A 16,890-nucleotide genomic window follows, 5' to 3' on the forward strand; every position below is an offset into this window, starting at 1 on the left:
TGAGATCCCTTCATCAGTTAGATCTTTCAGCAACAGTTTGGAGATCGTACACCAACAGTTGTCTCCAAGCTGTTTAACTGGTACGTTGACTAATTATCAATTAGAGTTATAGAGTCATACAGCATGGAAACAGGCCCTTCAGCCCAACTTGCCCACACCGACCAGTATGTCCCATCTACACTAGTCCCATCTGACTGCGTTTGGCCCATATCCCGCTAAACCTGTCCTATCCATGTACCCGTCTAAATGTTTCTTAAATGTTGCGATAGTACCTGCCTCAACTACTTCCCCTTGCAGCTCGTTCCATACACCCAACACCCTTTGAGTGAAAAAGGTACCCCTCGGATTCCTATTAAATCTTACTCCCCCCCAACCCCCCCCCCCACCTTAAACCTATGTCCTCTGGATCTAGAGGGACTTTGCTACCAGCAAAGATAGTGAAGCCATCTCGGCGATTGGCATGCTGTGGACAAATCTAGGCAACCGCATCTTAACGCTTCCATCTTCAATATCACCCTTCTCAGGCAGAACCATTAAAATAATCAACGCCTCTTACATTTCCGAGCACTTTTGATACTCGGTAGATGTTTTGGAATTGTTTTTAAGAAAGATGGTGACATTTTGGTGGTTTATGATAAGAACCAAAAAAAAAATCATAAGTTATAGGAGCAGAATAAGGCCATTCAACCCATCAAGTCAACTCCGCCATTCAATCACGGCTGATCTATCTCTCCCTCTTAACTCCCTTTCGCCTTCCTTCTCCCCATAATCCCTGACACCCGTACTAATTAAGAATCCATTTATCTCTGCCTCTGCCTTAGATTTAGTGCAAAAAGATTTTTGAAAATCTAAATCAGCTCATGCTTTTAGACTCATTAAGCAAAAGCCATGGCGATAAATTTACTGTATATATTCATAGCTATATTAATATTCAATGTTTCGAATGAAAAGCTTTTCAGCTGAATAAATATTTTGTTCACTTTATAGCTTATATTTTGGTGTTAAATTGACATTATAATTGCAATTTATGTGATGGATTAACTATTTTGACTTTGGGGTGATCTTATGTGAAGTAATCTCAACAAAGTCACACTCAATGCTGGTGTTAAGATGATTTTTTTTCCAGTATTCTAAGTCTAGACTGTGATATTTGTTTAAGGCCAGTATCGCCATCAATAACCAAATTAATACAATCATTGGCCTGAACATTAACATCAATTACTTTTGTCATGAAAAGATACATGTTTGTAAAGTGATGTCACAGGGCAGGGAGAGGAATGTTTTTAAGAGCTAAATCGATCTAGCGCTTTAAGTACAGTTATTTCATAAATAACCTTGTTAGTGATTTAGGGAGCACGGCCTTCGTTCAATGAAAATTAAGAGAATGCCCTCTCTTTCCTATCCTAATAATTTGGAATTAAATGATGAGGAGTTGAAGGGTGATTTTATAGAGGTGAAAAATCATGAAGGTAATAGGTAGGGTCAATATGTAAAGTCTCTCCCCCCCCTGCCCCCCCCTCCCCGGGCAGGTGAATCAAGAACTAGAGGCCATAGGTTTAAGGTAAGAGTGGATAGCTTAATAGGAACCTGAGAGGTTACTTTTTCCACACACAGGACCTGTTTCTGCGCTGGAGGACTCTATTAATGATCTGCCTGGAACTATGATTTTTGGGATAATGTTCTCACTAACTTCTAGAGTCATAGAGTCTTACAGCACGGAAACAGGCCCTTTGGCCCAACTTGCCCACACTAGCCACCATGTCCCATCTACACTAGTCCCACCTGTCCGCGTATGCCCCATATCCCTCTAATCCAGTCCTACCCATGTACCTGTCTTGTTAAGACACCAACCTCTAAGCTAGGTAACATGTTTAACCCCTGCCTGATCTTCCCACCAGCATCCAATACATCACTGAGACTATCTGCGTCCATCCCAGACATGGTACATGGCTGTCTCCCATTCATCCCACTGGTGTAAACCTTATACCCAGGCTTTGTCTCCTCCATAATAAATGATCCTCTAACCCCTCTACAAAATCTAATTGTTGATCAATTCTAAAACCCTGTGCAGCACAAGACCCTGAGCACCTTAGGCCCATTCGCCTGTTGAACATCACTGATTCTCTGTCACTCAGTACAAAGGAACACAAGAACCAAAGTTGACAATTTCGCCCCTTGAGCCTACCCTCCCCCCCCCCACCATATCCCTTAATTGCTTTGACTAGTAGCAATTCTACCACTCACCACACATTTAAAATTAGCAATTGATTCAGCATCTCTCACCATTTGCAGCAGTGGGCTGTAAATCTCGAAGACCATTGGTATAGAAAGTGTTTTGTACCTTCATTCGTTAATGATCTAGCTTCAGATGCTAGTCTACAACCTTTGGATCCAGATTGCCCAACCAATGGGAACTACCGTTATCTACCGTTCCAGATTCACTAATATCTTGAAAATTCAAAACAATAAGTTGCTTATTACCGAGAGTCATAGAGCTGTACGGCACGGAAACATGCCAACCAAGTTGGCACCAAGTTCGTCCCATTTGCCCGCATTTGGCCCACATCCCTCCAATCCCTTCCTCTCCATATATCTGTCCAAATGTCGTTTAAAAATCGCAATTGATCCCACTTTTATAGCACCCACTCTGGCAGCTCGTTCCAGATACAGACTAACCTCTGAGTGAAAACGTTGCCCCCAAGATCCTTCTTAAATCATCTGCCCTCTTACTTTAACCCTCTGCTCCTCTAGTTTTAGAATCCACTACGCTGTGGAAAAGACTGCAAACGTTCACTTTATCCAACTCTGAATTCCAGGGAACATGATCATCGTTGGAATGATCTCTAAATTCAGCCTTCCTCGGCTTGATGCCATGCTGGTATATCAATGCTGCATTGCACTTCCAAGTGTACTGCATCCGTGCTAATCAACCTCATTGTCCTCACTTCCATTCACTAACCTTTTCAATCCTTGTTTCCACTCCCGGTCTTACAAGTCTGGTCAATTGCCAATTCCCTGTAGCCTTTGCTAGACAATGCAATTAATGGCGATGAATGCTGCCTTCTTCCACATGCAAACGTGAATTCCTACATAAACCTTTCCAAGATAACTTTGTCCTCCCATACTATAGCTTGGACTTGGTTTGAACATGAAGTGTCTTGAGGTAAAGTATCATATTGAAGCAGTTTTACTATTGGAACTGGTGGAAAAAGATAGCTAGTGTGTTCATTTAGCCAAGAATCTCAATGCCTTATAAGTCTTAAACTGGCCTTTTTACACCATAGTTCCCCAAAGTTAGTTCACTTCACTGAAGTCAATATTTAAGGGAAATGCTTTCATGGGTCACAAATGTCTCAATCTGCTATATTGTGTCTTGACTAGAATTTTAAATTTCTTTTCAGTCGTTTTTGTTTACCAATCAACGAACCTCAATTCAAATGGAGATTGCAAAGTTGGCACTGGACCAGAGAATTAGGTTTGACAAATTCCTTCTTTAGTCTTTCAGCCAAATGACTTCTGTCCCAATTAAAATCCCGAAGACTGAGCTTTTGCCAAAACTTTCAGGCGTTAGGACGACACACACACACACACACACACAAAGTGCTGGAGAAACTCAGCAGGTCAGACAGCATGTGTGGAGGGAATAGACAGATGACATTTCAGGTCGGGACCATCGTTCAGCAGCCCATTCCCTGAGTTTCTCCAGCACAGTTTTTTTGCTCAAGATTCCAGCATCTGCTGTTTCTTGTGTCAAGCGTTTGGACAACTGTGGAACGCAAGAGTTCGACTCAGTTTCTTTGAAGTGAGACAAATATTTGAGTGAATAGAGAAGCGAGAGACTGAAAGACAACAACAAGAAGTGGAGACACAAGGAACTGCAGATGCTAGTTTACAAAAAAAGGACAAAGTGCTGGAATAACTTAGCAGGTTAGGCAGCATCTGTGGAGAACATGGATAGGTGATATATCTTTCTTTAGAACAGCGTAGTGCAGGATGAAATAAAGCCAGCTAAAGGCATCATGGAACAACTACGATGCACAATGATCTTTTACCATGTCCCAACTGTGTAGTTTATTGTCACGTGTACCGAGGTACAGTGAAAAGCTTTTGTTGCATGCCAAACAGTCAGCAGAAAGACAATACTGATTACAATCGAGCCAGACACAAAATGCTGGAGTAACTCAGCGGGTCAGGCAACATCTCTGGAGAGAAGGAATGGGTGACGTTTCGAGTCGAGACCCTTCTTCAGACTGATGTCAGGGGAGGGGGCGGGACAAAGATAGAATGTAGTCGGAGACAGGAAGACTGGTGGGAGAACTGAGAAGGGGGAGGGGATAGAGAGGGAAAGCAAGGGCTATCTGAAGTTAGAGAAGTCAATGTTCATACCGCTGGAGTGTAAGCTACACAAGCGAAACACGAGGTGCTGTTCCTCTAATTTGCACTGGGCCTCACTCTGACAATGGAGGAGGCCCAGAACAATTACAATTCAGCAAGTGTACAGATACATGATAAAGGGAATAATGTTTAGTGCAAGGTAAAGTCCAATTAAAGACAGTCCACTTAAAGACTGTGTGGGGGTCTTTAATTTACCTCAACGTAGAAGAAGACGAGAGCAGAGAACTGATGACGACAAAGCACTTCAGCATTTGGGACAGGAATAACTTTTTAATTCCTTGAATTGTAATTTTTAAGACTTCCTTAAATAGTAATTTTTTTATATGAAATATTCAATGTCAGTAAGCTATTTGATTCCTGGCGGAGATGAATGCTGTCCTCATCCAATCTTTACAAGTATTCTTCAGCACAGAGTCAATGCATAGTAATGAGAAGCCGGAGTCAGTTTTGAACTTGTGATCATCCTCATCACCATGTCTCCGTGACACACGATGTTGCTTATTTTAGACTTAATATAACTTGATTTTTAATAGGTACCTTTTTGGATAAAAATAAACACGTCCACTATTTATTCTTTCATGGGGGACAGGGAGTTGCTGCCAAGGACAGCATTTATTGCCCATTTCATAGCTGTCTCGATGAATTGCTGATAAACTGGTCCCTTGAAGCATTTCAGCCTGTACACTGATGGGACCACCACTGTGCTGTCGAGGAGAACAGTGACAGGATTTTGACCCAATGGCAATGAATAGTTCCAAGTCCGGAGGGTGTCTGGGGCACTCGGAGTAAACGTTATTCCTACAAGGCCATGTCCCTCTAGGCTGCAAGTTTGGATGGTGTTACCGAAGAGGCTGGATGAGTTGTTGTGGTGAATCCAGATGATGATAAATACAGCAGATGTATTTTGCCACCAATGGTGCGGTAAATATTTAAGGCTGTGGATGGGGGTTCTCAGAGCTTCGATGCTTCTTGTGACAGAACAATCGCAGGCAAGATGGGCGGCACGGTGGCGCAGCGGCAGAGTTTGCTGCCTTACGGCGCCAGAGACCCGGGTTCGATCCTGACTACGTGTGCTGTCTGTGTGGCGTTTGTACATTCTCTCCGTGACCTGCGTGGGTTTCTCCGGGATCTCCGGTTTCCTCCCACACTCCAAAGACGCACAGGTTTGTAGGTTAATTGGCTTGGTATAAATGTACATTGTCCCTAGTTTGTGTAGGATAGTGTTAATGTGTGGGGATCGCTGGCTGGCGGGGACTCGGTGGGCCGAAGGACCTGTTTCTACCCTGTATCTCTAAACGAACTTATTCTTCAAGTTCAGACACCTTGGGTAGACTCCTGGATCACTACATACTATAAATAAACTTACTAAACTGCAGGGGAACAACATTTTCAAACATAATTCTAGATACAGATTAGCAATGCCTCGTTGTGAGCTAAGACGCCTTCTTTTAGGGCGGCATATTGGTCTGTAGCTTCCTGCAAACTATTGCCGAGAAAAATAACTCCTCGAGCTGTTTGTTACAAGATCCTTAGGTAACATATCCTGTGATTAGTAGCAAAGTTATACTTTGCCCTTCAACTACAAAACTCTCAAACAAATTGAAGAGAATGTAACTCTCTTCTCTTGTACAATAAAGCCGTAATATAAAACAAGATAGGGTAGCATAAGTCAAGATTCTTGTCTGCACCAGTCTACAAGACCATAACTCAGCTTTAAACTGCTGTTTCGGAAGAATAAGGGGTGGGCCATTTAGAACTGAGGTGAGGAAAAACTTTTTCACACAGAGAGTTGTGAATCTGTGGAATTCTCTGTCTCAGAATGCAGTGGAGGCCGATTCACTGTTTGCATTCAAAAGACAGATAGATAGAGCTCTTAGGGCTAGCGGAATCAAGGAATATGGGGAGAAGGCAGGAACGGGTAACTGATTGTGGATGATCAGCCATGATCACATTGAATGGCGGTGCTGGCTCGAAGGGCCGAATGGCCTCCTCCTGCACCTATTGTCTATGTATCTATGTATGAACTGCGGATGCTGGTTAAAAACTGAAGATAGACACAAAATGCTGGAGTAACTCAGCGGGACAGGCAGCATCTCAGGAGAGAAGGAATGGGTGACGTTTCGGGTCGAGACCCTTCTTCGGACTCGAAACATTAACTCTGAATTCTGAATTGGATTCTTTGTTCTCTGAATCGAGTGGGGAGGAAGCTATTCCGACATCCGGTGATCTGTGCTTTCACGCTTTTGCATCGTCTGCCTGACAAGGGAGGGGTGAAGAGGGAATGACCGGGGTGATAAAGATCTTTGACCAAGTTGCTTGCATTCCTGAGGCAGTGTATAGTGTAGAGTGGATGGCGGGGAGCCTGGTTTGTGTGACGGACTGGGCAACATCCACAACTCTCTGCAATTTCCAGTGGTGTTGGGCGGTGCTGTTCTCAAACCAAGGCGTGACACAACACTTTCCACAAAGCTGTCCACTTTCCAGGAAAGCTCTTCAGCGGGTAGTCCATAGAGCTCCGAGGACCATCGGAACACAGCTACCAGCCTTCGAGGGCATCTACAACACACGATGCCTCAGAAAAGCCACCAGCATCCACAAAGACTCCTCACACCCCTGCAACGGTCTGTTCGAACTTCTACCATCGGGCAGACGATACAAGACCTTCTACGCCCGCACCTCCAGACTCAGGAACAGCTTCATCCCCAGGGCCATAGCTGCTATGAACCGGTCCTGCTGAGCCGGATGGTCACATCGCACAGTGAACCGGCACAGATCTACTTGCACTTTATTCTGTTTTAAAATTGTTACAATTTGTTTCATTGGGTTGTTTAAATTAATACTGACTAGCTAATTCAATTATTGCATCGTATGGGAGGCGCATTCCGTATCTCGTTGTACCCCTGTACAATGACAGTAAAGATATATTGTATTGTATTGTGCATCTGAACTTTCCTGGTCTCATGAGGAAATGGAAGCATCGGTTTGGTTTTTGGCTGCGTGGTTGGTACTTGTGAGAAACGATAACACGGATAAAATAATAACAAAGGTTAAGGAGAGAAAGCAGGAGAATGGGGTTGAGAGGGAAAAAATAGATCAGTCTTGATCGAATGGCAGAGCAGACTCAATGGGGTGTATGGCCTAATTCTGCTCCTATATCTTACGGACATTATTACGTCTGCAGCAGGGGAACCATGCTACAAGACCATAAGATCCTCTCTTGTTATTTAGAAAGTATTCCACACCTCCTTTATTCCTCCTACCAAAGTGCATGACTGTACAGTTTGCGACACTGTATTTCTTCTGCTACTCCTTTGCCCACACTCTCAACCTGTCCAAGTACTTCTGCAGACTCCCTACTTCCACAACACCACTGGCCCTCCATCTATCTTCATAGGGGTTCGATCCTGATCTCGGGTGCAGTTTGTGTGGAGTCTGCACGTTCTCACCGTGACCGTGTGTGTTTCCTCCCGGTTCTCCGATTTCCTCCCACGTCCCACAGGTTTGTACATAACTGACGGTAAATTTGCCCCTAGTGTGCAGGGAGTGGATGAGAAAGTGGGATAACAGTGTGAACAAGTGATCGATAGTTGGTGTGGACACAGTGGGCCGAAGGGCCTGTTTCCATACGCTGCATCGCACAATCAATTCATTGATAACAATGCTGTTCTTAAACTGCAAAGTAGGTGGGAAAGTTATTAATAACTCAGGGAAGGAACAGAGCAGGGAAATCCATTAATGTATCCTGTGAAATATGAGAAAATAGATGAAGTGCTAAAAAAACCCACAAGTCGCGTATATCTTCAACAGTAAAATAGAACAGTGACAAATAAGCCAATGTGTATAATGATCTGGCTTTCTAAAAATAAAATGATCTCTATTTCAAATTAATTCACATATGGGAATAGGGGAACTCAGATATTATTCTCTCTGTAACAGATCAATAGTGAAGGAATATTGTGAAGGTACATTGTGTGATGGGAATCAATGTGATGGGGTCAACAATATTCAAATAGCGGATGGTGCATCTGATGGAACTGGTGCCACACAGCTCTCCGGACCACCTGAACGTTACCTGGACCTGTGGGCTCGAGTTATGGGGAGAGGTTGGATAGGCTGGCACATTTTCTCTTCGGAGCGTGGGAGGCCGAGGGGTGACTTTGAGGTGTACGAGATCACGAGGAGCATGGATAAAGTTGTACAGGGCCGTAGTGAGACTGCACCTGGAGTACTGTGTGCAGTTTTGGTCTCCAAATTTGAGGAAGGATATTCTTGCCATTGAGGGCGTGCAGCGTAGGTTCACTAGGTTAATTCCCGGAATGGTGGGACTGTCATATGTTGAAAGACTGGAGCCTGTCTCCAGTATTGCCCTGTTTACTGCATCCAAACAGGTCATTTGGCTCAATGGATCTATAGGCTTGTATACACTGGAATTTAGGATGAGAGGGGATCTTATCAAAACGTATACGATTATTAAGGGGTTGGACACGTTAGAGGCAGGAAACATGTTCCCAATGTTGGGGGAGTCCAGAACAAGGGGCCACAGTTTAAGAATAAGGGGTAGGCCATTTAGAACGGAGATGAGGAAAAACTTTTTTAGTCAGAGAGTTGTGAATCTGTGGAATTCTCTGCCTCAGAAGGCAGTGGAGGCCAAGTCTCTGAATGCATTCAAGAGAGAGCTAGATAGAGCGCTTAAGGATAGCGGAGTCAGGGGGTATGGGGAGAAGGCAGGAACGGGGTACTGATTGAGAATAATCAGCCATGATCACATTGAATGGCGGTGCTGGCTCGAAGGGCCGAATGGCCTCCTCCTGCACCTATTGTCTATTGTCTATAAAGTGAACATCTTTCCCCAGTGTAAAGGATTCCAAAATGAGAGGGAACAGGTCGAAAGTAAGAGATTGGAGGGCCTTCAAGGACAACCAGTTTCACTCATAGTCCACATCTGGAATGAGCTGCCAAGGGAATCTATGGAAGCAGGCACCGACCGTTAAGACGTTTAGAAGGCGTTCGCACAGATACCTGGACAGGAAGGGGTTTAGTGGGCTACGAGGCAAATGGAACCTGCCAACTTGATTGGCATGGAAAATGTGGGCTGAGGGAACCATTTATGTGCTGTATAGATCTGACTTTATGACCTTGGTGTTTTCTGTGTGGAGTTTGCATCTTCTCCCTGTGACAATGTGGGTTTCCTCTGGGTGGTTCAGTTTCATCACACAGCCCAAAGACGCACGGGTGGATAGGTTACTTGGTTTGGACACTTTGGCCAAAGAGTCTATCTGTGCTGTATGGTTCTCAATCATATTCAGTATTATGAAATTCAACAACACATGGAGGTAATTTTGAGCACAGTACAATGGATTTTCCAAGTCTATATTGGGAAAGATAAAATCCCACACTGCAACAACCTTATTTGACCTGCAGCTGTCTGCAATCTGCCGGCACATTTGTTCTTCTAATTCTCATTCTCCTGCCTTCTCCCCATAACCCCGGACACCTGTACGAATCAAGAATCTATCTATCGCTGCCTTAAAAATATCCACTGACTTAGCCTCCACAGCCTTTTGTGGCAAAGAATTCCACAGATTCACCACCCTCCGACGAGATACATTTCTCCTCGTCTCATTCCTAAAAGAACGTTCTTTAATTCGTCATCCTTTAAATCTTTTCCAGATCACCCTCCCTTAGGACTATCAGCCTGAAGGGTCCCGACCCAATTCTCTGCCCATTCTCTCCACAGATGCTGCCTGACCCGCTGAGTTCCTGCAGAACCTGGTGTCTTGTGCAAGATTCCAGCATCCGAATTCCTCGTGCTTAGCCTCAGAGAAGCTGTGGACTTGGCCTCCTGCCTGTAAGCAGATTGAGCAAGTTGACTCCATGTCACAATGTTGTGGAATGTTTTGATTTCTGGGTGTTGTGTTAAAATGCAGCTTTAGATGGAGCTGATCTCGGCCTCCCCTGTCACTAAATCACCTCCCTTAATAATCTCAGCTGGTGAAGAACCGCTTAGTAAACGAATGAACAAAGTAGCTGTTCATCTTTCACCCTGGTCCACTCCCTCTTCTCCCCTCTCCCATCAGGCAGGAGGTACAAAAGCCTGAAAGCTCACATCTCCAGATTCAGAAAAGCTTCTTCCCTGATGTTGTCAGGCAATTGAACAGTCCTCCCATACTCTAGGGGGCAGTGCCTATCTTCCAACCTACCTCATTACAGATATTGGAGTTTTTTTCTCTGCAACTGTAACATTACAAGTTGCAATACTAAATTCTGCAGTCTAGTATTTGTTTTCTTTACACTACCTTGTGCCTGTCTAAATGTCTTAAAAGTCATTTGGACAGGTACATGGATAGAAAAGGTTTAGAGGGAGATGGGCCAAAGGCGGGTAGATGGGACTAGTGTGGATGGGATATCCTAGTCAGCATGGGCAAGTTGGGCCAAAGGGCTTGTTTCTGTGCTGTATGACTCTATGGCCTTTTGTATATGGCTTGGTAGTTCTCGTATATAGTATGATTTGATTTGACTGGACAGCACTGTGGAGATGAGGAACGCAGAGCCAGATCGACAGCACACAAACAAAAGCTTTTGACCGTGTCTCAGTGCACATGACAATAATACCAGCAACAAAGTATGACAATGCAGACACACAAAGAGAAGCAGATGCTGGTTTACATAAAGCAGTTCTTCAAATTGTGGTCTTTACCCAATTGGAGCAGTTAGCAGCAACATCAAAGATTTAAGGTGGGGGGAAAGATTTAATAGGAATCTGAGGGGCAACTTTTTCACGCAAAGGGTGGTGGAAGTATGGAACCAGCTGCCAGAGGAGGTAGTTGAGGCAGGAACTATTCCAACAGTTAAGAAACAGTTAGACAGGTACATGAATAGGACAGGTTTGGAGGAATATGGAACAAATGGTGGCAGGTGGGACTAGTGTAGCTGGGACATGTTGGCCGGTGTGGGCAAGTCTGTCCTGTTTCCACACTGTATCATTCCATGACTCTAAGTATACTCTCAGAAGCAAGGCTTAATGACAAAAATGTTCACCAAGTTATCTTTACGCATTCGGAGTCCCTTTAAATAAGTTAATAATGCATAAAATATTTACAGTGCATTAGACTTTCTTAAACCCAATTCAGTTCCAAACTATAAATCCAGATGTTTCCACTGAACAGGGAAGTTTATTTATGAACAATTAAATCCCTAGGAAACGGAATGAGATAAAGCATATGGTTTATACTCACCATGCACCAGTGGAATTTATTTTTTGTTTATTTTTTTTAAAATACCATGGGATTGGCCTGTGATCTGAGCAATAAACTGTTTACGTTGGGATGCAACTGAACACATTGGTGGCTCCAGAGCCCATTCCTAGTGTGATGTGATTTTGCTGTTGTTGCCCAAGCATTCACTTTCTCTATTTCCAAAATGCAGAAGAGTTACAGCAGGCCCTTCGGCCCAACTTGTCTATGCCAAACAAGGGTGTCCCATTTCAGCTAGTCCCATTTGTCTGTATTTGGCCCCTATCCCATTGAACCTTTCCGATCCATGTACCTGTCCAAATGTACCTCAATCTTTCCCGAGATTGCTTTAAAAAAATATATATAATCACACCAGTCAGATTTACACTCTCACTTCAGTACCAAAATATCTTTAAAGTTACCAAGTGCATCCTATTGAGGGCGTGCAGCGTAGGTTTACTAGGTTAATTCCCGGAATGGCGGGACTGTCAGATGTTGAAAGACTGGAGCGACTAGGCTTGTATACACTGGAATTTAGAAGGATGGGAGGAGATCTTATCGAAACGTATAAGATTATTAAGGGGTTGGACACGTTAGAGGCAGGAAACATGTTCCCAATGTTGGGGGAGTCCAGAACAAGGGGCCACAGTTTAAGAATAAGGGGTAGGCCATTTAGAACTGAGATGAGGAAAAACTTTTTCAGTCAGAGAGGCCAATTCTCTGAATGTATTCAAGAGAGAGCTCTTAAGGATAGTGGAGTCAGGGGGTATGGGGAAAAGGCAGGAACAGGGTACTGATTGAGAATGATCAGCCATGATCACATTGAATGGCGGTGCTGGCTTGAAGGGCCGAATGGCCTCCTCCTGCACCTATTGTCTATTGTCTATGTCTTGGTGAAGAGGTAAGCCATTGTGTCTTGTCCTTCTCAGCTAGTCTGTGGTCTTTGACAGAGTGTTCATGTATTCTAGCTGGGCAGGACCACAGATATCTGTTTCCATCCTTATCTCTCCAGCTGGAACCTTAGGCTTCTCTTCCCAATCCCACTGCTTTGACTAGTGAGGAGCTTCCCATTTCCCATCTCTGCTCCCCTCTCAGCAACACCAGAGAAAGACCCAAGTCCAGTTCCCTCCTCCTGCTCACTCACATCACCCATCTCTCCATCAACCCTTCCAAAATTAGTCCAGGGGCAGGCAAGTAGCACAGAGTAGACAGCAAAACCAACCAACGTCAATTTGCAGAAGAGAAGATCATTTCATTGGCAACCTATTCCTTGGATGAAAAAGAAACAAGTTTTCCGAGATCAACATACATCAAATCACTGCATCATTTACAACATCACGCTGACTGGTGGGCATGTCTAGGTTCTTGCTTGGGGCTCAATAATTCCTTTATTATGCTTCATTTACTCGGAGTCATGGAGACTTACAATGTAGAAACCGTCCCTTCGGCCCAACTTTTCCCATGCTGACTAGCATGTCCCATATACACTAGTCGCACCTGCCAGCATTTAGCCCGCATCCCTCCAAACCCGACCTATCCATGTACCTGCTCAACCCCTCCCTATAGCTCAGGCCCTCGAGTCCTGGCAACATCCTCGTAGATCTTTTCTGCGCCCTTTCCATCTTGACAACATCTTTCCTATAACAGGATGACCAAAACTGCAAACCAATATTCCACATGTGGCCTCACCAATGTCTTGTACAACTGTAACATTCTGTACAATACTCTGGACTAAGAAAGAGTAAACAAAGTATGAATGCACAGAGTCTTTTACCCAGAGTAGGGGAATCAAGAACCAGAGGAACACAGGTTTAAGGAGAGAGGGAGAGATTTAAGAGGATCCAGTTAGAAGGTGGTGGGTGTATGGAATGTGCTGCTAGAGGATGTAATTGAAGCAGGTACGATAACAACATTTAAAAGACACATGGATAGAAAATGTGTAGAGGTTTTATGGGCCAAAATGGGACTAGCTTAGGTGGGGCATGTTGGTCAGCATGGACAAGTTGGGCTGAAGGGCCTGTTTCTGTGCTACATGGCTCCAGGACTCTAAAAGGTTATCATGAATCAAGACCAATGATTAACTAAACAACTAAAAGTCACTGGGATTGTTAATCAGCAGGCCGGGACAACATTCAGAAACATTTACTCATTAACACAAAGGCCGGAAATCCTGCTGTTTTCCAAGAGGAATCAACAGTTTTAAGCCAGAGTTTGATGTGGAAGTGGAAAAGTTTCCAATATTTGCCACTTGCTCATAAAAACAATGCAAGCTTCGTGCATTTCCTGTTTATTCACTCATGCATCCTCATGCACAACCCCCTGTATCCCCAGCCCTCCACCTGTCCACCCCACTACACCTCACCTCACCTCTCCACCACACGCTACCCCTCCCCTCCCGTTCACCCCACCCCTCCCAAACTCTCCCCCACGCCCCACCCTTCCCCTCCGGCTCAGATCACCCCAATCCTCTGGTCCACCCACTCCATCTGCCCACCTCACCCTACCCTACCCTTCATGTCCACCCCACCCCTCACTCCCTCCCTTCTCGATCCTACCCCTCCAACCTCCCCCTCCCATCCATCCCACCCCATCCAGCACCCCCTCCCATCCACCACACCCTACCCCTCCCTTCATGTCCACCCACCCCTCACCCCCTCCCACCTCCATCCTACCCCTCCAACCTCCCCCTCCCATCCATCCCACCCCATCCACCACCCCCCTCCCATCCACCACACCCTACCCCTCCCTTCATGTCCACCCACCCCTCACTCCCCCCTCCTCCACCCTACCCCTCCAACCTCCCCCTCCCATCCATCCCACCCCATCCACCACCCCCCTCCCATCCACCACACCCTACCCCTCCCTTCATGTCCACCCACCCCTCACCCCCTCCCACCTCCATCCTACCCCTCCAACACCCCCCTCCCATCCGCCCTACCCCTCCCCATCTGTCTACCTCACCCTACCCCTCCCTTCATGTCCACCCACCCCTCACTCCCCCCTCCTCCATCCTACCCCTCCAACTCCCCCCTCCCATCCACCCTACCCCTCCATGTCCACCCACCTCCATCCTACCCCTCCAACTCCCCCCTCTCATCCACCCTACCCCTCCCCATCTGCCCACCTCGCCCTACCCCTCCCTTCATGTCCACCCTCCCTTCATGTCCACCCACCCCATACCTCCACCCTACCCCTCCAACCTTCCCCTCCCATCCACCACACCCTACCCTCCATGTCCACCCACCCCTCACTCCCCCCTCCCTCCTCCATCCTACCCCTCCAACTCCCCCCCTCCCATCCACCCTACCCCTCCCCATCTGTCCACCTCACCCTACCCTTCCCTTCCAGAGCACCGCACTCTCCTCCTCTCCCCACCACTGCTCAGCATTAAAGACATCTACGTGCTGGCCTGTCGAGATATTTTGTTCTGTAACCACACTGTAAATTGAAAGCCCCTTTGGGGACAACTTGGCCGGCGCTACAGAGACAAGAGCTGTTTAATGCAGATGTGAAACACGTCCTGATTTTTTTTAAACTCCTTGCAACAGCAGTGAAATGGAAATAAACCCTGCTGAAATGGATCTTTTCCCATTTGACAAATGGGAAGTAGATGGACAAATATATATTAGACGCTTTAAAAAAAATATTCGACTGGACCCACTTCTAATGAATTCATGCAACGTGTGTTGGTCTCATTGACAGACACTAGCTGGCGAACAGAGTGAAATACTAATCACAAGTTAAAAGCACAAATAACAGTCTGCACAGGAAACACAGCATCATTGGAAAGCTTCCTCAGAAGGAGTGGGGTGCATTCTTCACAGAAAGTTATTCTGTTACTTTAGAAACGCCAGCGGTGTACATTTTGCTCAGTTACGCGAGCAGAATGAGACAAAGTGCTCACTTAAAGGATCTTTCATTGGTATTTCGTGCCAAACCGTGTGCAAGGAAAGACACACAGTGCTGGAGTAACTCAGCGGGTCAGGCAGCATCTCTGGAGAACATGTCATGGACAGACTGGCGACGTTTCAGGTTGGGACCCTTCTTCAGACTGAGTTATTCCAGCAATTTGTGTCTTTTTTTTTGGTAATCCACTACCTGCAAGTCAAGTCAAGTTTATTTGTCACATACACATACACGATGTGCAGTGAAATGAAAGTTGCAATGCCTGCGGATTGTGCACAAAAAAGAATTACAGTTACAGCATGTAAATAAAGTTAATAAGTTACTATAGTGTAGACAAGTTCCTTGTGTCTAAAATACAAGTACTCGCTGGGGGGGGGTAAATCCACTCACGTCTCGTCAGGTTACAATAGTTTCATGAAATGCCCTTTCCCCAAAACAGAGAGTCTCTTGTCCAGAGCATGGGGATCGAGATCCAGAGGGCGTATAGGTTTGAGGTGAAGGGGGAAAGATTTGATAGGAAGCTCAGGGGGGTAACTTGTTCACACAAGGGGTGGTGGGTGTATGGACCGAGCTGCCGGAGGAGGTAGTTGAGGCTGGGACTATCCCAACGTTCATGAAGCAATGAGACAGGTACATGGATGGGACAGGTTTAGAGGTGATTCTATGGGCTGAACGCAGGCAGGTGGGACATGTCGGTCGGGGTGGGCAGGTTGGGCAGAAGGGCTGGTTTCCACACCGCATTGGCTCTGAGAATTAAAAAAAACAAACTTCACTCACCTGGTGACATGTCCACTTCACCAACTTCTGCAGATTCCAAATCCATCTCTCCCCCCCCCTGTCCTTGGTGGCTGTCGAGCTAAAGTGAATTATTTATGCCGAGCATACAGACAGAGCCACCACTGCAAGTTGGAGGCAGATTGAGCCTAAAGTGAGTCAGCTTCGGGCACTGCCGCCTCCCAACTCGACTTCATCATCATCATCATCATCATCATCTCCCCTCTCCTCCCTCCCCCTCTCTCCTCGCTCTCTCCCTTCCCTCTTTCTCTCTCTTTCTCCTCTCTCTTTCTCCCTCCCTCCCTGTACTCTCTCTCTCCCTCTACTCTCCTGTCTTCCACTTTCTCCCTCTCCTGACTCTCCCTCCTGTCTTCCTCTCCCCTGTCTCTCTCCCCTCCTCTCTCCCTCTGTCTCTCTCCCCCTGTCTCTCCCTCTCTCTCCCCCTGTCTCTCTCCCCTCCTCTCTCCCCTCCCCTTCTCCCTCCTCTCTCCCTCTCCTCTCTCTCTTTCTCCTCTCTCTCTCCCTCCCTCCCTCCACTCTCTCTCCCCCTCCCTCCCTCCACTCTCTCACCCTCCCCTCTCTC

The 16,890-nt window shown here is 45.9% G+C and overlaps 1 protein-coding gene across 1 annotated transcript in view; it reads right to left on the reverse strand.

The window, feature by feature from the left end:
• Nucleotides 1-16,558, reverse strand: part of tnfaip8l3 (tumor necrosis factor, alpha-induced protein 8-like 3) — a 33,977-nt gene extending 17,419 nt beyond the window's left edge. The window contains exon 1 of the mRNA XM_078427341.1: nt 16,311-16,558. Within this exon, the coding sequence (XP_078283467.1) occupies nt 16,311-16,356 (46 nt within the window). The 5' untranslated portion in view covers nt 16,357-16,558. The remainder of the gene's footprint in view (nt 1-16,310) is intronic.
• Nucleotides 16,559-16,890: the final 332 nt, after the last annotated feature.

Source organism: Rhinoraja longicauda, chromosome 33, assembly GCF_053455715.1.
Source record: "Rhinoraja longicauda isolate Sanriku21f chromosome 33, sRhiLon1.1, whole genome shotgun sequence".
NCBI classification, from domain to species: domain Eukaryota; kingdom Metazoa; phylum Chordata; class Chondrichthyes; order Rajiformes; family Arhynchobatidae; genus Rhinoraja; species Rhinoraja longicauda.